At 38.5% G+C, this 23,777-nt stretch overlaps 1 protein-coding gene across 2 annotated transcripts; it reads right to left on the reverse strand.

The window, feature by feature from the left end:
* Positions 1-505: 505 nt before the first annotated feature.
* Positions 506-8,684, reverse strand: LOC104229110 (beta-amyrin synthase). 2 transcript variants are annotated; one of them, XM_009781686.2, is made up of 19 exons: positions 8,461-8,684; positions 7,550-7,788; positions 5,978-6,163; positions 5,412-5,501; positions 5,025-5,222; positions 4,451-4,535; positions 4,161-4,327; positions 3,891-4,079; positions 3,689-3,802; positions 3,399-3,518; positions 3,174-3,296; positions 2,966-3,064; positions 2,781-2,837; positions 2,625-2,671; positions 2,397-2,540; positions 2,136-2,313; positions 1,655-1,735; positions 1,468-1,551; positions 506-874 (listed from the first exon to the last, which is right to left on the reverse strand). In XM_009781686.2, the coding sequence occupies exons 2-19, from the start codon at positions 7,748-7,750 to the stop codon at positions 752-754; spliced, it is 2,286 nt and encodes a 761-aa protein (XP_009779988.1). In that variant the 5' UTR covers positions 7,751-7,788; positions 8,461-8,684; the 3' UTR covers positions 506-751. The 2 variants fall into 2 exon arrangements, with proteins under 2 accessions (XP_009779988.1, XP_009779990.1); XM_009781688.2 differs by lacking the exon at positions 8,461-8,684 and adding an exon at positions 7,926-8,418.
* Positions 8,685-23,777: the final 15,093 nt, after the last annotated feature.

Genomic DNA, 23,777 nt, shown 5'->3' on the forward strand with positions numbered 1-23,777 from the left:
ATGCAAGACGGTAAAACCTTTACCATTCCACGATACGCTTCGGTGATATCTTTCGTTCTCTTAGCATGTAGTAGTACATTATTACTAACTAATTTACTAAATAATACGTAGTAGTAAGAGGTGGGCATAATTAACCTAATGTTGAGCAAACCATAAATTGGAAATGACACCAGATGACCACTTTTAAGCATGTTATTTTAAATATATTCACAATTTACAATGTATTTAAATATTAGCCAATTTCGCTCAAACTTCAGGATACGACTTCCTAGGGTTTCAACCACAAAACTCAAACTCCAGGACATCGTGTCCTAAAGTTTGAAAATTGTATCCTGAAGTTCAAATCTTATGTCCTGAATTTTAAATTAGTATTTCAGAAATTTTGGGTGAATTTGCTAATTTTTAAATATATTGTAAATTGTGAATATATTTTAAATAGCTGGCTTAAAAGTGACTATTGTTGCACTTAGCCCAATGTGAAGCAAAAAAAAAAAAGAGGCGGGGATGAAACAAGAGCAAGGCAACTTTTTTTTTTCTTTGTAATATCCTTTATTCACAAATTATGTATACAAAATAATAACATTAGCTTAGGCTATGAATTTTTATTTTTTTACATCATTTATATTAACACAACAAACAATAAAATACATTCTTTTGGGGGGTAAACAATAAGGACCAAACTATATTCTATTAAGCAGATTTCTGTCATATCTCTCTCTTTTTGAAGAAGGCTGCAGTCAAATCAAACTATTTAGTTGTTTTGTAATGGTGATAGGACATTTTTGCGGTATTCAGCTAAACCCCATAATGGATATATATTTCTGTATGCTGCATAGTGTAACATGCAATTCTTCATGAAAACACCAGTAATTTCCTGCACATATATATTAAATACAAATAAGATAATATTTCGATAAGACCATTTTTTTTTAATAACCGAGAAATTAGAAGCATGGATGCCCTCGTAAGGATTTGGTGGGTCTTATGAGAGGTAGAAGTAAGCCAAAGAAGTATTGGGATGAGATGATTAGACAAGATATGACTTTGCTTTAACATGATCCTTGATAGGAAGGTGTGGAGATCGAGGATTAAGGTTGTAGGTTAGTAGGTAGTTGAGTGTGTTTCGAGACGATTCCAGTGTTATTTGCGGCAGTCTTGTATTCAAATATTGTAGATTTCTAATCACTACATGTTGTTCTTTTTGCCTTGTTTTCTTTTATCTTATTCTTGTTACTGCTTGTTGCTACTGCTCTATTCTCATTCTTGCCAAGGGTCTATTGGAAACAACCTCTCTATATTCATTGTAGGGGTAACGTCTGCGTACTATCTACCCTCCCAGATCCCACTTGTGAAACTATACTGGGTTGTTTGTTTGTTGTTGTTGTTGTTTAATAATCGAGAAATCCCCGAGGGCCTTTGGTGACGACTTTTATCCTTTGTTTAGCTTTTAATTTGTAGACTAATTACCTGCTGTGGGAAGTCACCATCTTCCATCTGAGAATTAATCAACAGCCTTGCTGCGCGGTGGAGCGGCCTTGGATCTCTGCCAACCTGTCCAAATGGTAAAGATGGTAAATTACTATTTTGAAGAAGAAAATGTTTTACTATGATTTTGGAATAAATTAGCATTTACTAGTAGTAACAAGGAATTTACCTGGCCAGAGTGAATCAATCCCATCAATGCCCATGCAGTTTGTACCAGATTTGATTTAGCTGTTTCAAGTTCTCTATATACCTGTTATGATCAAATACGAAGTTGAGTCACAGTAGTCTTTTCCACAGTTATCTTTAATTTTTCCTCCTCTTCTCTAAGGGGTACGCGAATTAATAGAAAATATAGAAAACCTCCAATGTTAGAAAACTTGTTCTAAATTATTGAATGTTGGCATGAAAGGGTCGGAAACAGCCTCTCTACCTCACAAGGTAGGGGTAAGGTCTACGTACAAATTACCCTCCTCAGACTCCACTTATGGGATTACACTGGGTGGTTTTTTTTTGTTGTTGTTGGCATGAAAGGGATCCAAAATGGACCGGTATGATTATTGAGAATTCATATGGTCGACCCTAACTACATACAGATTGAGACGTAGTTGTTGTAACTGTTGTTTTACATAGCTATTTTGCTTTTACATTACCTTGTCTGGGCAAGAACGGTAGCTTTCGCCCCAACCACCATCAGACCTTTGTGTTTGTAACAGAAATTCAACGCCTTTACGGACAGCTGCACAGTTGCTGTAACTTTTGCCTGCTGCAGCAAGCCCTCCAAGCGCGAACCAGGAACCATATGTGAAGCACACACCCCAGTTACCATACCTGTTAACATGATTGCTCGTGTCATATGTTGTCGAACTATCTGTTGTAAGTTCAAGGGGTTTCGGAAGAAAAATGTAATATACCATGAGCCATCAGGCATCTGTACATCTTCAAGATATTTAACAGCATTAGCAACAAAATTGTCTATCGCTTTTGTTCGGTGTCCAGGGTACAGCTTCTTAAACAGAACAAGTGCTTGAATTGATGAGGCAGTACATTCGACGTACCTGGATTGACATTTAATTAGCGGCATGTAAAATGGAGACTAACAAGGAAAAGGGAAAGAGAGGAACTAGAGAAAGTACACTTACTCGTGCTCAATCACAATGTCCGCGAAAAATTCAGTAGGATTGAGCAGCTGTCGGTGCATAAAACAGAACAAGAAAGTTAAAGCACGGAGATAGAATTCCTAAATCATGAACTTCAAACTCAAACGTAACGATAGTTTTACATGGCAGAAAAGTTACCTCCAAATATTCCGAGGCCCCTGCAGGCTCCCACGCTGCTAAACCCCCATTTTTGCTCTGCGATTTCATTTAAATTGGATCTTATTACTAATGTAAAGTATAGGTTTCTATTGGAATTTTTGAAGAAGTAGAATAACTTCAGCTTAAATGACTAATGATTTGAGGACACATTTTTCAGTGTTTACCTGTAAGGAAAGAATGACATTCACTGAATCATACAGTCGAGAAGGTTCCATTGCCTCACCAACTAATTCAGGAGGCATTGTAGAGAAGAGAAGGCAACACTAGAGAAACAAACGAAAGAAGAGTTCAGGCAAATTTACGAGCATTATCTGATCACTTTTTCTGCAATTACAAGAAGTGGAAATTTTATTGCATGGAAAAGTTAGATACCTTTAGTGCTTCAGCAGTGCAATCAGAGACTTGCCATCCATGATCTTGATCTGAAAACGTCCATGATCCTTTTGAGATATGCCGATACATTCCTTTGAAATCACCAGAAGGATCGTCCTTCACCTGCAAGAAGTCGCTTATATTAATAAGGCTCAGTTGAAAAGGAATTTTTTGAGAGAACAGTCAAATACAAAGAACAAAAGTTCATGATTTAAACATCCAAACCTGAGATTCTTTTAAAAAGTTGTGTCCTCTTTTAAGAGTATCCGCTATCTCATCATTCATCTCACTGGCCAATAGTGCTTGAATAGCAAAACCAGTATCCCATTCTTGACTACCAAAACTCTGCAATTCAACAACAAACACTTGGAAATTTCAGCAACGATTCTTTGCATCAGTTAAAAGAAGTAAAAAAGGAGACTAGATTTTTATTTTACAAACACGCGTTAAGTGCAAAAGAGATCCTATTTTAACTTACTGTGGTTTGTGACATAGTATAATTCAGATCTACCAACCTGCATTTTCATTCCATCTTCAGCTACCCATAAATAATCTGGGATTCTAGCAAGATGTTTTTTGAAATAATCGCCGTTGGGATCCTCAACCCAACAAGCAAGCATGCACAATACCTACAACATCCAAAGTGTGACATCAGTCAAGGCATTAAGAAAATGCATGTAGTTTTGTTATCTGATAAAAATGAATTAGCTGCCATACTTTTTCGACACATCCAATGGTGATGTATCGACTATTCTCGTCTTCATAATGTATGTGTTTCATGGTCACTTCAAGAGCTTTATTTCTAAGCTTGTTGAAAGGCCAACGGGTCAATAGAGGCTCGGTACATATGTAGAGACTGTCCCACATCAAATCTTGAACCAACGGATGAGGGTAATAAAGATCCTCCTGCAGTAACAAGTTTGTGCTTGAGCATTTTAAAGGGATGTTGATGTACATATTATCTTCAAAACTGATGCAGTGTTATACCTTTGCACATGAATGGCGTACTTTTCTCCAGTTAATTTCATTGTATGGTTGATCATATAACTCTTCCCTCAGTTGCAAAATGAGAGGTGTGATTGGACCAACAAATCTCTTCCCATAGAGATAAGACATTGGCATGTAGACCATTCGACAGTAACACCACATTTTTGCTGCATTTAAATTGAGAGTCAAAATACGAGGTAGATCGAAATGTAGCATAGCAAATCCTGAAAATTATTATCTACAACAACATGAACTAAATATTTAGGACGTCCAATAGAAAATTGACCAACCTGGATGTATGGGAAGAAAAGATGGAAGAATCCAAAACTCAGGGGGCATAGGGTTGGTTCCTAACCACTCAAAAACTCCAAGAATCTGAATGAAATAAGGGAATATTTCTCAGCAAAAAGAAGGAATATATATATATATATATATATATATGTGACACTTGAATGTTTACTTTACAATGGAGAATGACATAATTTACTGAGTTTAACTTTTATATACTAATTGTGTAAAAGAACTTTACACTATCAGGTCACATAAATGATAACTATAGTTAACTGTCCACAATAAGTGGGATTAGTAACATAGAAATGAAAGCAGGTTACCTGCTACAAGTTAAAATACACTAATAATGTAAAAAATTTCAGACCATCATGTATATAAGTTAAATCCTAATATATAATAAATATAACGACATGTAACACTCTACTATAAGTAGGAATCAGTAACTTAGAAAATAAGGCAGATTACAACAGGTTAAGATACACTAATAGTGTTAAAAAAGTATGTCCACGGTAAGTGCATATAAGCTAAATCCTAATTTATAATACTCTAAAAGAGTTCTTAGTATAATCATACCGAGAGCCATGTTTTACCCCAGGAAGGAATCGCGGTGATGCTACCATGATCAAGAATCCATTTCCTTGCTCTAGCACAAGCATTGTTTTCGCCACCATCCGGTCCTTCCCCGAGGATCCTCATGCAAATATAACTCAATGCTGTACAGAACATGGTACTATGACCTTCTATGTGCAAACCCCATCCACCATCTTCATTCTGAATAACCCAGGAGGCCGTTAGTATTTCAGAAATGAGTTTAACTTTTATATACTAACAAGTGTACATTGTCTAAAAGTGAAACATTTTATACTGTCTGCGTATATAAGTTAAATTATTTAGGAATCTGCAAAGCAAACTTTGGTAGAATAATATATATAGTATTCATTGGAACATTTTGTCAAGTACCTGGTGACAGTATATATACCGAAGAATTTCCTTCCGATGTTCAGCTGGGAATACAGTATTAAGATGACCTGTGATATACATACACATAACCTGCATTTTTTTCCCCAAGAAAAAGAACAAAGAATTAGCTTTCTTCAATACAACGTACAGGAATTTTTTTACACTATAACCTAAACATAACTACAGATTCATAATGTGAGATAAGTGACGTAGACAAAGTAACATGTTACAACATACTTATTAAAATAAACAGAGACAATTTTAAATCCTTTTACATTGTTGATTACACTTGGAACATGTCAATTTCACACCGCTTTTCGCTTTCCATACTTCTTCTTATGTTCATCTTTCAGACCGAAGTGATTTAATTGGCTAATTATTCAATGTAAGGAGCGCTTGAAAGCACGAGCTTGAGGTATTCCAAAGCAGTGGTAAATGTGTCTGATTGGTACAATTTGGGCCTACTACATATGTTAAATCGAAACAAAGCCTCGCATGTCTAAATGAAAAATCGTGACAATTTTAGGTGTCTCTATATATTCAACGAAATCTAAAACGAAACATACCAAAGGTGGAAGAAAGAATAAAGGACCAGCATTTTCAGCAGGCCAATGACCATCACTAGCTTGTAATGCTGAAAAAAAATGAACAGCTCTACGTAATGAAGTTGTGGCAACTTCATCTGTAATTTCTTCTCCTTCTTCTACTTTTACTGCTGGAATTGTCACTTTGAAATTCTTCTCTCGAAGAAACTGCATACATAGGAAAAATATGTCATTTAAATTATTTTTACAACATATTGCCTTAACAATAAAGAGTAACAGAGCCCGAATTTAAATTTTATAGGGTTCTGTAGTTTAAAATAACGACTTCCTCTGTCTGTTAACTGAGGTCTAAATTTAATATTACTACATAAACAAATAAGACAAGAGGGGTTGCTCTGATCGTAAGCAACCCCTACTTTCAACCGAGAGGTTGTGAGTTCGAGTCTCCCAAAGAGCAAGGTGGGAAGTTCTTGGAGGGAAAATGTCGGGGGTCTATTTGGAAACAGTCTCTCTACCCTAGGGTAAGTCTCGTATTTGGAAATAATATCTCTACCCTAGAGTAGAGTAGGGGTAAGGTGGGGTTATTGGGTTCCCTCGAACCCACAGCTTTGGGTAGTCAAATGATATAATGGTATATAATTTCTTAAGTTTGTGAAAAATCACAAGTAGATGGATCAAAAGTGCATATCTCGTATAACTGAAGGTTAAATTTGCTTATCCAAATATCATGAGGACCAAAATAAGAATTTATTGATATTTCAGGGATTAAAAGTGAAATCTCCCTGTCAAAGTTATATGGTGATATTTTGATTGGACATAAAGTATAAGAAAACAATAAAGGACTTGGAAGCAAGTCAAATAAATACTCATAATTTGTTGAGAAAGCGAAGAGAAGATAAATTATTAACTCAATGTACAATTAAAATAAATTAATTGAAAGTCTTTCACAAGTATGTTGTGTTCTTGGAGACCACTAGAGTAAGAAAACCAAAAAATTTCATAAAATAAATTACTACTTAAAGTTGCAGACAACTTAAGTGATAATTACCGGGAGAATCAGAAATAGCCAGATTTATAATTGGTAATTGTAAAAATAGCCATAATTTTAAAAGTAATCGATATTTAGCTATTTTTTTATGTAAAGATAAAATATGAACAAAAACACACCTAAAAATTCGGGAAAAAATTCAGCATTATATGCTGGCGTTCGAGTTTTTTATATATGAGATTCCAACATAATGTACTGGAATTTCATAATATGTTGGAGTTCCAACATAATATACTGAAAGTTTATACGCAGGAGTTCCATAATCCAGCATATCAATGCTGGAAATTTTCGTATGGTGGAGTTCCAACATAATATGCTGGAACTTTATACACAGGAGCTCCATAATCCAGCATATTATATCGGAACTTTCCGTGCTTCGGTAAAATAGTGGTTATTTTCAACGACTTTGCAAATGCTGCTATTTTTTAATTACCAGTTCGAAAACTGGCTAGTATATCCTATTTTTACTAACTATAGCAATAACTATATATATAAAGATAGACGGTATATATTCATTGAGTTGGTATAAACGTCGGATTATTTACCTGCAGTCGCCAAAGAAGATCTCCACTAGGCTTGACTTTATACCTATTATTCCAAAATTGTTGACGAGCCTCTTCAATTTCCTTTCGTTGTTCTGGTGTTCCAGCATTTGGATCAAACTCCCACGTTTGACGTCCTACGTAGTTGTTTGTGCTGTATAAATATGGTCCATCTTGTCCTTCTGCAATCTTCAACTTCCACATTTTTATACTTTCTTCTAGCTTTTACTCTCCGAGTTGCTCTAAGAAAAAACCAATAAATTATACGTCAAGTTAGTGACGAAGTCAGAAATTTCACTACGAATATTTTATATATATAAGAAGTAACGTTTGACTTATATAAATAATATAATTTTCCGACAAAAAATGTTGAACTGACCACCCTTCGTTGGCCGTAACTTTCATGTGCATCAAGACAGTACAACATAGGGGCAGAGGCACAAGCCTTCCAATAGATTTTGCTCAAACAATGCATTTGTTATTTAAATTCATCAAATATGTACGAATACTAAATTTAGAACTCTAACACTTGAAATCGTATTCTAAAATCCAGAACTCATGCATAAGACTGAAATGCTGGCTCCGCCTCTGGTACTACCACATAATCAAGGTTTATAATCTAATAATATAAATTAGAATCTCTCACACAATAGTTGTGAATTCGGTCTTCACTATCTCCGATTCCCATGTATAACTACTACTATTGCTGTTATATCTCAATCCGAAATAAATTGATTTCGACTATATAAATTCTCACTGACCACGTAACGAAAGAAATTTAACAAAACCTACTACCCCTTTTAATCAAACCCATGAAAAAGGTCCTACAAGTCTCAAAAAAATATCATGCAAAATTAAGATGAAGTGAACCAAAATGCTTTGTGTGTGTGAGAGAGAGAGAGAGATTTCTATACCTGCACGTTATGTAGAGATTAATGGATATGGAAATAAAAGGAGATGACTCACTTAAATAAGAGGAATATTTGCTGAAAGAGTGTAGGTGTAAAAGGGATGAAATGAAATCTGGTAAATTTGTTAATTTTCTGTTAAAGACTCACCAAGTTTTTTAGGGGGAATTTGGAGAGAAAACAATATACGAAAAAGGATACCTTTGTTTGGTAGGTTTCAGGAGCTAATAAATTAATTATGATTGTGTTGTGAAAAACGTGAATGATCTATGCAACTATTTATACAAAATTAAGGAAAGTAATTAGTTTATTTTTCATTATATTATGATAATGAATATGCCATTTATTGGCTTTTTTCCTCTTTCTTTTTGTCTTATCTTCTTTTGTTGCAGAATTAATCTTCGATTTTGTAGAGTTTAAATTATTTGATTTAGTGATAATATCAAGTGTAAAATAGTATATATAGGGTAGCCTAGTGCATTAAATTTCCGCTATGCGCGGGGTCCAGGGAAGGGCCGGATCACAAGGGTCTGTTGTACCCAGCCTTACCCAGTGCGGAGGCAGGATCTCCACGAAGGAGGTTCAAATTTTTTTTTCCGTAGCTAGTGGTAATTGAACCCATGACCTTATGTAGATTTTGAACCCCCTTGACCACTAAACTACACTTTTGGATTGTGTTAAGGGTGTTCAAAACTTAATATATAGAGATAAAAAACTGATTTTGCCTTATATATACAGTGTAATTTTTCGGCGAAGGGTGTTCGGATGAACACCCTTGCGCCCCCCTAAATCCGCCCCTGGCCTTACCCTGTATTTTTCAAGAGGCTGGTCACATGACAGCAACTTTACCAGTTATACCAACGCTCCCTTTCAGAAATAGTATATATATATATGTAAGTAAACTTATAAGAATTGATTGAATTTATTTTCACTTTTCTTTTCAAGTTGGTAGCTCTAAATTTCGAAGCATGGTGCGAAGTTTGTTAATAATAAAGTGACATAAATAAATAAATAAAAAGATTTTTTAATATTGACCAATGTATTCTTTAGTCTATCATTTAACCACCAACAAATATTAGATATTTATCATTTTCATGCTAGTGACAGGCCTTTAATTACTAAAAAGGCAAATTTTCGACATATTTTTCGTCGAAAATTCCTTTATGATAACTCAATTTTCGACGGGACGTTCGCCAGAAATTCGTTTTTTTTAGTAGTTATATAGACAACTTAAATCTAAAAAGTAAGCCAAGATAAAAGGAGACCAACATGTTTGTTTTAAAAGTTCCTATATTGGTACACTTCATTTAATTTCTCAATTAATACATTACCAAAATAATACACTTCATATAATCTCTTATAGATTACAAAAATCATATATAATTATTAGAAATATTAAGTTGACAGATATACACAACAATAATGGGCAAAAGTTGAAATGAAACTGTAGTAAGGAAAAACTTTATATATATTTGGTATATATGTAGAACTCTCTATTAATTTAATTTGAGTGAAATTCAAAAATAGTAAGATTTACATGTGGTAATTGAAAAATAGCCATAGTTTCAAAAGTAATTGAAATTCGGCCATTTTTCATGTGCAGATAAATCTGAACGAAAATACTGTTCAAAATCCGAAAAATATTCCAACATATAATGTACTGGAGTTCGAATTTTTTACATGTGAACTTCCAGCATAATATACTGGAGTTCCGGCATAATATACTGGAAGTTCATACACATATGCTCCAATCTCCAGTATATTATGCCGGAACTTTCCGTGTGCTGGAGTTCCAGCATAATATGCTGGAAGTTCATACACAGATGTATCAATCTCCAGTATATTATGCTGGAACTTTTCGTGTTACAGCAAAATAGTGGCTATTTTTTAATAACTTTGCAAAAGCTGGCTATTTTTCAATTATCAGTCCGAAAACTGACTAGTCCGTGTTATATTCACATTTAATTTATGTAGTATATTTTTCAACGTGCAAGATCTAAATTCCATTTTTTAGAGGCATTGGAATTTTAGATAAAACAAATTTGTAGCATATAATAACTGAAAGACAAGATTTATAGCATCTAGTCTAGTATAAAACAAGAGCAAAGAATGTACTGCGTGTATCCCAACCACTTACCTTATTAAAGAATTAATTAGATTAACTTGTTGTTTTGCGGATAATTTATTATAGTTTATTCCAAATTATCTTTCGCCGAAATTGACACGTGATCGCATTGATATTGTAAGATGAATAAGTAATATTTTACTTGTGATAGCAAGTACTGAAACTATTTTTCAAAATAAGTAATTGGTTACATATTTTGGGTAAAAATACTTAAAATAATTAAGTAGCCTAATAAAAGGGCGTTTGGACATAAAAAATGTGAAATTTCAAAAAAAAAAAAAAAGTAAAAAAAGATATCAAGTGAAAATAGTATTTGAAAATTAAAATTGTGTTTGGATATAAATACAAACACAAGTAAAATTTAAAATTTTCATGATCAAACACTAATTCAGAAGAAAAAAAATGAAAAAAGTGAAATTTTTCCTATGGCCAAACGAGCCATAAGTGTGTGATAAGAAATCAAAAAAAAAAAATTGTTAAAAATATCCTAATTCCCTTACGTTATTTACAAAAAACATAAATTAATAATAATTTACATGAAAAGACACGAAAGCAAAAAAATATAAGTTTCACTTTCCTTTTCGTGGCTTCTTCGATATCCTTATTCTTCTTTGTAAAATGTATGTAGGGACCAAATTAATTTGGGGTATTATCATTTTTAGTCCGTGTCAAAAATTATTTATATTTGGTAGTCGAAAAAGTGTATAAAATTTATATAATTTTTGTATATAACATACAAAATATGTACATAACATACAAAAAAATATATGTATATTTTGACTATTATTTTTACAATGACTATACAATGTCATTTTTCCATTAATTTGTTTCAATCATCATTTAATCTATGTTTGACTATTTATATTTAAGTTTAGCTAATCGATCGTGCCATTATTATTTTTATGATACAAAGAGGAAACTTTTTTCATTAGTTCGAAATACCCAACCAATTTTGTTACTAAAAATATATTATTATTTTTTTGGGTAGAGGAAGGAGAGTACATTCTACTATTAAATACTTAGAAAAGATAGCATTAAATCATTCCTAAAATAGAAATATCCTTGTCCAATACACATGCCGTCTGATGCCAAAATTATTACGATGCAAGCGGAGGTAAATGCAACTTTATAGCACCGAGTCCATCTATGCGGTATATAAATTTATATTTAAAAATTTATTAGCGTTAAAATAAAAAGTAAGTATGAACTCGTAATAATAAATTAATAGGTTTACTGTTAAAATTTTTAGAAGTTGAACTCATAGAGTTTAAACTTTCGTATCTACCTCAACATGCAAGTTGCTACCAGTGGGGATCTACATTGTCAATTGTGTCTTTGACCAGATTGAATAAATTTGCATAAGCAATTATAATTTAGACAAATATTGAGTGAGCACCCACAACTTATTAGCGTTATCTTTTAGTCAACTAGTTGTATTAGGACTTTATTTGAATTATTCTTGTAATTATCTTTTTCATATATTGTTGTACTTTATCTTCTAAATATAAGTCTGGAAAGGTGAGCAAGACTCACACTTTGACGCTTCTCAGTTTATCAACCTTCATCTTGGTATCAAGAGTCCTAAACGATCCCCTTCAATGGCTCCAGAAAATTCTTCTTCTTCTTCTGCTCAAACCGCCATGAATCAATCTTCTCTTGGCATCCCCATCCCCCCTCCAACAGTTTTCAATATCAAAGGTTTTGTTCCTATCGAATTGACATATGCCAATTACCTCACCAGAAAGAGAGTTTTTCTCAGTCCTTAAAAGTCGCAACCTTCTTTTCTTAGTAGATGGAACCATACCATGTCCATCACCAGACCACGCTGATTACAAGCTATGGATTCAATGCGATACTATTGCATTAAGTTGGATTAATACAACACTTTCTTCTGTTGTTCTTGACACACTTTTGAACTATGCTTGTGAGACATCTAAACAGGCTTGGGACACCCTCACATTCACTATATTTGGATCAAGTCTCTTCCTCATCCATTCACCTTAAGTCGAAATTCCAAAATTTCAAGAAAGTCCCCTTTCTATGAAAGATTATCTTCAGCAACTTCACTCTAATGCCTGCTCTCTCAGGGCAATTGGTAAACCTCTGACTGATAATGATTTAGCCACTCAAGCTTTGCAAGGATTGCCTTCATCTTATCATACCTTTGTGTCTGGATTAAATGCTACTGGCTCACTTCTTTCTTTCATTACATTATGACCACTACTTCTCACTGAAGAAGCTCATATTAATGCAAATGCTTCTGAAGAGTCAAATGCTCAAACTGTGTTGCTTGCGTCAACTCAAGAGTATACCACTTCTAATTCATCATCTTCTTTCAATGGAAATCAGCCTACAAAAGGATACTTCCATGGACGAGGTCGTGGCAAAAATAACAAGGGACAATATGGTAGGGATCGAGGATATCACAACTCTTCATGGTCTGGTGGTATTTTGGGTAGACCACCTTTCGTTCCTACTAAACAATGTCAAATTTGTTTTCATTATAATCACACTGTGTTGGAGTGCAAAAACAGGTTCAACCATTCCTTTGTGGCTAACAATATTCCTAAACCATTTGCTGCAATGAATTTGGAAGAGGTTCAACCAACAGTTTGGTACCCAGACTTTGGGGCATTTGCGCACATGACAAATGATCCTTCTACTCTTACTTCTCACACTCCTTATTATGGTCCTTCTCAAATCATGGTTGGAGATGGTACTCTTCTCTCAATTAAATCTACTGGTTCCTCTATCCTTCCAACAACTTCTAAGCCTCTTCTCTTAAAGAAAGTTTTATATGTTCCATCCCTTGATAAAAATCTGCTTTCTATTCAACGCTTATGTGCTAATAATAATTGTCTTATTGAATTTACTAACTCTGGTTTTTTGTCAAGGACTTGAAGACCATAACATCGTTGCTCCACTGTAACAATTCTGGGTCTCTTTATCCTCTACGTGTCACTCCATCTGCCTCCTCCATCTTTGGCACTGACGTTTGGGACATCCTGGTCGAGAGTCTCTTAGTTCGTTAGTTTCTAAAAATTTAATCCGTATCTTCTTCCATCAACAATAATTCTTGTAATGTTTTCCATTTAGGTAAACAAACTAGAATGTCTTTTCCTTTATCAAGTAGTAATGCAAATTTTTCGTTCGTTTTAATTCATTCAGATGTATGGCATAGTCCTACTGTCTCAAATTCGGGATATCGTTATTATATTTTGTTCCTCGATGATTACACTAAATTCTCTTGGGTCTACTTGATGCGCGAAAAATCTAAATCCTTTGATAAATTCAAAGAATTTTATGCAATGGTTAAAAATATTTTCTACACCTCTATTTCTTATTTCCAATCTGATGGAGGTGGGAAGACATTAACAAAAAATTTAGTTCATTCTTTAAACAAAATGGCATAGTCCATCGTTTTTCTTGTCCTCACACTTCTGCTCAAAATGGTAGGGCCGAGCGAAAACATCGTTCCGAAAGTGACTTCGGTTCGCCAGTTCAGGCTCAACTCCTCGCTTTACATTAGCGTACCTACAGGTCGGTCCGGGGCTCTGCGCTCTTTCTTTCTGTGTGGGACGATACCGGGGAGAGAAGGGAATGCGTCGAGGCGGCGAACAAGATTGCGAATGTCCTACGATGTCTTATCTTTCAAGCATCTATGTCTTTAGAATTTTGGGTTGATGCTTGTTTATATGTTGTCTCCCTTATTAATGTTACTGCCCTTCCAGTGCTACATTTTAAATCTCCGTTTGAACTACTCTATGGTCATGTGCCAGATTATAATTTAATTCGTGTATTTGGGTGCCTATGTTATCCCTTTGTGGCATTTAATCATTGTTCTAAGTTTCAACCTCGATCAAAACCTTGCTTATTTCTTGGTTCATCGGATAAACACAAAGGATTTAAATGTTTGGATCCTTGCTCAAATAGAATTATTATCTCTCGGCATGTCCATTTTGTTGAGGACTCAGTCCCGTTTCAGACTCTATTTCCTACTCCTACTCCAAGTACCTCACCTAATACTAAATATCCTATCCATATCACATGTCTTGGTGGAATTCCCCCCCCCCTTCTGTTTCGCAACAACCCATTTCAAATAGGAAAAATCTTCTGCTTCCTCCAACTTTGCAGAGTCCTATGTTACATGGGAACAGTCATCTTACTTCACCTAATTTGCAGCATCACATTTCAAATAGGAGTCTTCAAACTCCTTTGAATCACGAGAATATTTCCAGCCTTTCTCATTCTTCACCAAGCATTCCTTCTCCTTCTAATTCTCAATCACCTTTAGATCACGTAACTTTTACTAACCAACCTATTGTATCCACTTCGAGTTGCTCTTCTCTCTTTCCTATTGCATGTGATTCTTCATCTAATGCACATTCTACGCCAACTCTTTCTTCACCCGAAACTCATCATATGACTACTCACTCTAAAACAGGGTCTTTCAAGGCAAGCATTCTTCCTTCCTTGATGGCTTTTACATGTCCCATTTTATCTGAAATGTCCTCCTTTGCTCAAGCTTCACTCAATACTCACTCTCAGCACTCGGCTCCTTAATATCTCATAATAACAGAAATCATAGTAACCACTGCGTCGTACAGCCCGATCCGTAATTTATAGTCGATTACACTCATTGGGGGTGTACAGACTCCGGAGGGGCTCCTACAGCCCAAGCGTCATATCACTGCGGTGCGCACCCGATCCAATATATATATATCGTTGTGGCGTGCAGCCCGATCTATATAAGTATCGTTGCGGCGTGTAGCCTGATCCGTAATATATACATATAATATCCTCACTATTTGGTTCTCAACCTCTCTTAGTCCCTAACCTCATAGCCTCTCGGGCATAACAATAAAACTTAGGGAACTCGGCCCTAACAGTCCTCATAATTAGAAGTAGAGTGATAAAACCAGTTTTAAACTTTTAAACAGGTAAAACATGACTGAGGATATGCTTTTAGCAAATAAAGTAAGGAAAAACAGTAAAAATGCCCCTAAGGGTATCAACAGGTCGGCACAAGGCCCCAAACATGACATACAACCCATAATATAGTATAAATGACTAAAGTACGGAATACCATAAGGTTCCTAATCAAATACGCGACTTAATAGTCGCTACGGGATGGACCAACTCACAATCCCTACTGGTGCACGCCCACACACTCGTCACCTAGCATGTGCGTCACCGCATTTATCAAAACAAGTCAAATACCGGGGTTTGTACCCTCAGTTCCAGATTTACAATGGTTACTTACCTCAAACCAGTAAAAATACTACTTCGCGAAGCCTTTCCCCCTTGAATCGGACTCCCTGCGCGTTGAATCTATCCAAAAATCAGAACGAGGACGTCAAAATATGCCAAGGGAACGAAGCCCAAGCGAAAACAATCAAATAATACCAAAAATCCCGAGATTACCAAAACCCGACCCCTGGGCCCACATCTCGGAATTCGATAATTTTTATATCCACGGAATCCTTATTCTCCCATGAGTCTATACATATTAAGAACACTGAAATATGAGTCCAAATGATCCCTCAATCCCTATTTAAAGGCCTCTTAAACTCAAACCCTAATCCCCAAATTTTTAGCCCTTTAATTCCTTTAATTACAGCCTTAATCCATGAAATACTGTCATAGAAATGCGTTTTAGGTCCAAAATCCTTACCTTAATGAAGTCTCCTTGATTTATCTCTTCGAAATCGCCCAAAGCTCCAAAATTCGTGCTTACAAGTGAAGAAACCCTCTGAAAATCGCGAAGGAGAAAATATAACATTCTGACCCTAGTCATTTCACTTATCTCAGCCAAAACCGCATCTGCGATGCCAATTCCGCATCTGCGCCTTCGCAGGTGCGGTCCCCACAACTTCATCTGCGGTTCCTGCCTCCCAGGCATTTATCCGCTTCTGCAATCACCTTTTCCGCATCTGCGGCACCGCACTTGCGGTCCCCAAACCGCAGGTGCGAAAACACTAGAAGCAGCAAATTTTAGCAGTTGCAAAAGCATCTCAACTTCTCCGTTAACCACCCGAAATCACCCCGAGGCCCCCGGTACCTCAACCAAAAGCACAAACATATCCTAATGCCTTATTCAAACTCGTACCAATCTTCAAAACACCTCAAATAACATCAAACACCAAAATCACATCGGATTCAGGCCTAATTTTCTAAAATCTTCTGAATTTTTCTTTTTATCAAAAACCCAACCAAACCACGTCCGAATGACCTGAAATTTTGCGCACACATCCCAAATGACCCAACGAAACTACTGCAACTCTCGGAATTCCATCCCGACCCCTATATCAAAATATCACCTACCAACCGGAGATCGCCAAAATATCAACTTCACCAATTCAAGCCTAAATCTACTCCGAACCTCCAAAACTCATTCCGATCGCACTCATAAGTTACAAATCATCTCCTGAATCTAACTGAATCGTCGGAATTCACATCCAAGCCTCTAACACATAAGTCAACATCCGGTTGACTTTTCCAACTTAACCTTCATTAAAAGAGACTAAGTGTCTCAAACCTTACCAAATCCTTTCCGAATTCGATCCGACCAACTCGATACCACATAACACGGATAAACAAAGCATAAAGAAGCAGAAATGGGAGAAATGGAGCGGTAACTCATGAGACGACTGGTTGGGTCGTCACATCCTGCCCAACTTAAACAAACGTTCGTCCTCGAACGAGTCAAGAAACATACCTGAAGCCTCAAATAGGTGAGGATATCTGCTCCGCATCTCCCGCTCGATCTCCCAGGTAGCCTCCTCCACGGGCTGACCTCTCCACTACACTTTCACTAAAGCTATATCCTTTGACCTCAACTTTCGAACCTGACGACCCAAAATAGCTATTGGATCCATATCATATGTCAAATCATCATCCAACTGAACCGTGCTGAAATCCAAAACATGAGGCGGATCCCCAATGTATTTCCGGAGCATGGAAACATGAAATACCGGATGCACACTCGACAAGCTGGGTGGCAAAGCAAGCGCATAAGACACCTCTCCAATCCTCCGAAGCACCTCAAAAGGTCCAATGAACCGAGGACTTAATTTCCCTTTCTTCCTGAATCTCATAACACCCTTCACGGGCGAAACCTTCAACGGAACCTTCTCATCAACCATGTAGGACACATCTCGAACCTTCCTATCAGCATAATGCTTTTGCCTCGACTGTACTGTACGAAGCCTCTCTTGAATCACCTTCACTTTCTCCAAAGCATCATGTACCAAATCAGTCCCCAATAGCCTAGCCTCACCGGGCTCGAACCAACCAACTAGAGATCTACACCGCCTCCCATACAAAGCCTCATATGGAGACATCTGAATACTCGACTGGTAGTTGTTGTTATAAGCAAACTCTGCAAGTGGTAGAAACTGATCCCATGACCCTCCGAAATCAATGATACAAGCACACAACATGTCTTCCAATATCTGAATAGTGCACTCGGACTGCCCGTCCGTCTAAGTGTGAAAAGTTGTGCTCAACTCAACTTGAGTACCTAACTCTTGCTGCACAGACCTCCAAAACTGCGAATTAAATTGAGTGCCCCTATCTGAAATGATGGAAACCGGGACACTATGCAACCGAACAATCTCCCGGATATAGATCTCTGCCAACCACTCTGAAAAATAGGCAGTACACATTGGAATGAAGTGCGCGGATTTGGTCAGTCGATCCACAATCACCCAAATAGCATCAAACTTCCTCAAAGTCCGCGGAAGTCCAACAACGAAGTCCATAGTAATCCTCTACCACTTCCACTCGGGAATATCCATCCGCTGTAGCAAGCCACCTAGTCTCTAATGCTCATATTTCAAATGCTGACAATTGAGCTACCAAGCTACAAATCCCACAATGTCTTTCTTCATTCTTCTCCACCAATAGTGCTGCCTCAAATCCTGATACATCTTCGCGGCACCTGGATGAATGGAATACCGCGAGCTATGGGTCTCCTCCAGAATCAACTCCCGATGCCCATCCACATTGGGCACTCAAATCCGGCCCTGCATCCTCAACACCCCATCATTTCTATTAGTCATATCTCTAGCATCGTCATGTTGAACTCTGTCCTTAAGGACAAGCAAGTGTGGATCATCATACTGGCGCTCTCGGATGTGATCATATAAGGAAGACCGAGAAACCACACAAGCCAATACCCGACTGGGCTCCGAAATATCTAGCCTCACAAACCGATTGGCCAAGGCCTGAACATCAACTGAAAAAGGTCTCTCTCCAACTGGAATATATGTCAAACTCCCTATACTCACTGCCTTTTAGCTCAAAGCATCGGCCACTACATTGGCCTTTCCCGGATGATACAATATAGTGATATCATAATCCTTAAGCAATTCCAATCATCTCTGCTGCCTCAAATTGAGATCCTTCTATTTGAACAAGTGTTGGAGGCTACGATGATCAGTAAACATCTTACAAGACACACCATACAAGTAATGCCTCCAAATCTTCAACGCGTGAACTATGGCAGCCAACTCCAAATCATGAACGGGGTAGTTCTTCTCATGGGGCTTCAACTGACGAGAAGTATAAGCAATAACTCTACCCTCCTGCATCAACACACAACCAATCCCAACTCTCGAAGCATCATAATACATGGTATATGAACCTAAAGCTGATGGCAAAACTAGCACTGGAGCTGTGGTCAAAGCTATCTTAAGCTTCTAAAGCTCTCCTCACACTCGTCCGACCATACAAATGAAGCACACTTCAAATCAACTTGGTCAAGGGTGATGCGATGGATGAGAATCCTTGAACAAACCGGCAATAATAGCCTGCCAAACCAAGAAAGCTGCGAATCTCTGTGGCTGAGGACGGTCTGGGCCAACTCTGAACCGCCTCTAACTTCTTCAAATCAACCTGAATACCCTCGTTGGACACCACGTGCCCCAAGAAAGCCACTGAACTGAGCCAAAACTCACACTTGGAGAACTTTGCATAAAACTTCTCCTCCCTCAATATCTACAACACAACTCTCAAATGCTCCGCGTGCTCCTCCTAACTAAGCGAATACACCAAAATATCATCAATGAAGACTATAACAAACGAGTCGAGATAAGACCGGAACACGCTGTTTATCAAATGCATGAACGCTTATGGGGCATTGGTCAGCCCAAAAGACATCACCAAGAACTCATAATGACCATATCGGGTCCTGAAATCTGTTTTAAGAATATCCGAGTCCCTGATCTTCAACTTGTGATAACCTGAACGGAGATCAATCTTGGAGAACACTCTCGCTCCCTGAAGCTGGTTGAATAAATCATCAATGCGAGGCAAAGGATACTTATTCTTAATTGTTACTTTGTTCAATTGCCTGTAATCAATGCACATTCTCATAGTGCCATCCTTCTTCTTCACAAATAGAACCGACGCACCCTAAGGTGACACACTAGGTCGAATGAACCCTTTATCAAGGAGTTCCTGAAGCTGTTCTTTTAATTCCTTCAGCTCCGTTGGTGCCATACGATACAACGGAATAGAAATGGGCTGAGTGCCCGGCACCAGGTCAATACCAAAATCAATATCCCTGTCTGGTGGCATGCCCAGCAGGTCTGCAGGAACCACATTGGGAAAATTCCTCACAACTGGGACAGAATCAATACTAGGAGTCTCAGCTCCGACTTCCCTCACAAAAGCTAGATACGAAAGACAACCCTTCCCAACCATACGCTAGGCTTTCAAGAATGAGATCACTCTACTGGGAACATAATCAGCCACACCTCGCCACTCGATCCGTGGCACACCCGGTATAGCCAATGTGATTGTCTTGGCATGACAGTCTAGAATAGCATGACATAGAGATAACCAGTCCATGCCCAAAATGATATCGAAATCCACCATACACAATAATAAAAAGGTGGAACCAGGATCAAATAATACAGAGGCTTCTCTGTGACAGACTAAAACAATACCTGAAATTACGGCATCTAAAGCAACAACATCTGATCTACCCGGAAGATCATAGAAACGGGCCTGACCGCCACTTGATCGACCTCCCCCTCTAGGGCGACCCTTGGTTGACTAACCTCTACCCTTAGCTGGCTGGACGGGTGGTAAACTAACTAGAGCAGAAGTCGAGGGCTGATCCCTCTACTGATACTGACCATCACGAAGATGAGGACACTGCCTCCTTATATGCCCAAACTCTCCACACTCTCGGTGCTGGAAATGGGGACTGAAGGAAACCCTTGACACCGGAGTGACCAGTAGAAGGACCTGGCATGGAAGAACCCTGGACTGATGGAGCATGAGACAAACTCTAGGCTGAGAGGGCACTGAATGATGAGTGACCCTGATGAGAACTGTTGGAACCATGACCCAGTAATGCCCCACGATACCCTGGGCGAGCTGAATGAGCCTCTCTGAAGGGACATCCTCTACCCTGCTGGAACTGACCCCTCAAAGGAGCACCACTAAAGCTACCAGATCCCCGAGGCTTCTTGACCTCTCTTTCCTCTCGCTCCTAGCGGCGAACCGACTCAATCTCACGGGCGATGTCAACAACCTCCTCGAAGGTAGTACCTGTCACCCTTTCCCTAGTCATGAGAATCCGAAACTGATATGTGAGACCATCAACAAACCTCATAATCCTCTCTCGATCTGTGGGAACCAACCAAACCGCATGATGGGCTAACTCAGAGAACGACATCTCATACTGCGTCACAGTCATCTCTCCCTGACGCAACTGCTCGAACTACCATGCGCAGCTCCTCTCGGCGAGACTGTGGCACATACTTCTCCAGAAAGAGAGCAGAGAACTTCTACCAAGTAAGGGGCACTGCACTAATAGGCCTACGCCTCTCATACGCCTCCCACCAAGTGAAGGCAGCCCCGAAAAACTGGAAGGTGGTAAAAGCTACACCACTGGTCTCTAGGATCCCCGCTATACGAAGCATCCTCTATCATTTATCTAAGAAACCCTAGGCATCCTCGTCCTCTGCACCACTAAAGGTCGGAGGCTGGAGTCTACCAAACATCTCAAGTCGACGCTGCTCGTTGTCCGGCATAACTGGTACTACAAACTCCTGAGTTGGTGCAATCGGTTGGGCTGGAGGTGCCCCCGGTGTCTGGAGTCCCTGTACAACCTGCTCAAGTTTGCGAGCAACGGGAGTCTGGGTGCCTCCCCCGGCCTGAGAAGTAGCTGCGGCCGTAGTAACTGAAACCGCCTGAGCCAAACCGGTACACACTGATAAGATCTGAGCTAAAGCCTCCTGAAGGCCTGGAATCACAATGGGCACAGTTGGTGCCTGAGCTAGTGTTGTTGTAGCGTCCACAACTAGGACCTGACCCTGAACTGGGGCAACTAGTGGACCTGCAGGTGCTGCCTTAGCTGCTCTGCCCCCACCACGGCCTCGGCCTCTGGTGGCCCCAACTAGTGTAATTGGTGGTCGTCCACCCCGCCCGGTAGCTCGTGTCATCACCATCTGTAAGAGAATGGAATAAAAGAAGTTTAATATTCGGATCAACAAGTTCACATGACGAGAATTTCAAGAATATGAAGAATTTTCCTAAAGGTTATGCAACCTCTCGAGGATAAGTACAGACGTCTCCGTACCGATCCACGAGACTCTACTAAACCGGCTCATGACTCACGAGACCTATGTAACCTAGGCTCTAATACCAACTTGTCACGACCCCAAATACCGGTTGTGATGGCGCCTATCACACTACTAGGCAAGCTAACTAATCAATTAACCATAACCTTTTTTCCTTTAACATTTAAGCCATTTTTCTAACATAAGTTTTAAATACCAAATTTCATTATAAGCGTTAAAGCAACAAAAGATATACGGAAAGTCGAAATAACAGGAAACTACATAGCCCCAACAATCTGGTGTCACGAGTCTAGAGCCTCTAATACAAGTTTGAATAACTACTACATCAATAGTCTAGAAAATGTGGAAAGATAACAAGAGAGGAGGGAGAAAACAGGGCTGCGGACGCCATGCAGCTACCTCGAAATCTCCGGCAATGCTGAATCAGCTGAAGGCCCTCACTCGGTCGCTCGGGCACCTGGATCTGCACACAAGGTGCAGGGAGTAACGTGAGTACGCCAACTCAGTAAGTAACTAAGGTAATAAGGACTGAAAGTAGTGACGAGCAGTTCAAAAACATATAACTGAATAATCAACAGAATAACAGATCAACTTTACTATTTAAAATCAATTTCGTCATAAAATCAACATTTCCAGTTTAAAGCATTTGAAATCAGATACTTAGTAATATGTATCCAACTGAGGCTTATTCGAAAGGAGGGTGAAATTAGTGAAAACATCACAACAGGGTCCCTCGGGCAAGGAATCACTCAGAATATGGACCCTCGGGCAACCTCTCAGTCACTCGTGACTCAACTCTCGTCACTCAGTACTCACTCTCAGCACTCGACTCTTTAATATCTCATAATAACAGAAATCATAGTAACCGCTGCGGCGTGCAGCCCGATCCATAATTTATAATCGACTACGCTCACTGGGGTTGTATAGACTCCGGAGGGACACCTACGACCCAAGCGTCATATCGCTACAGCGCGCATCCCGATCCAATATATATATCGCTGCGGCGTGCAGCCCGATCCATATGAGTACCGTTGCGGCGTGCAGCCCGATCCGTAATATATACATATAATATCCGCACTATTTGGTTCTCAACCTCTCTCAGTCCCTAACCTCACAACCTCTTGGGCATAACAATAAAACTTAGGAACTCGGCCCAAACAGTCCTCACAATTAGAAGTAGGGTGATAAAACCAGTTTTAAACTTTTAAACAGGTAAAACATGACTGAGGATATGTTTTCAGCAAATAAAGTGAGGAAAAACTGTAAAAATGTCCCTAAGGGTATCAACAGGTCGGCACAAGGTCCCAAACATGGCATACAACCCATAATATAGTATAAATGACTAAAGTACGAAATACTATAAGGTTCCAAATCAAATATGCGGCTTAATAGTCGCTACGGGACGGACCAAGTCACAATCCCTACCGGTGCATGCCCACATGCTCGTCACCTAGCATGTGTGTCACCGCATTTATCAAAACAAGTCAAATACCGGGGTTTGTACCATCAGTTTCAGATTTACAATGGTTACTTACCTCAAACTGGTAAAAATACTATTTTGCGATGCCTTTGCCCCTCGAATCGGCCTCCCCGCTTGTCGA

This window comes from Nicotiana sylvestris, chromosome 6 (assembly GCF_000393655.2).
Source record: "Nicotiana sylvestris chromosome 6, ASM39365v2, whole genome shotgun sequence".
Taxonomy (NCBI): Eukaryota; Viridiplantae; Streptophyta; class Magnoliopsida; order Solanales; family Solanaceae; genus Nicotiana; species Nicotiana sylvestris.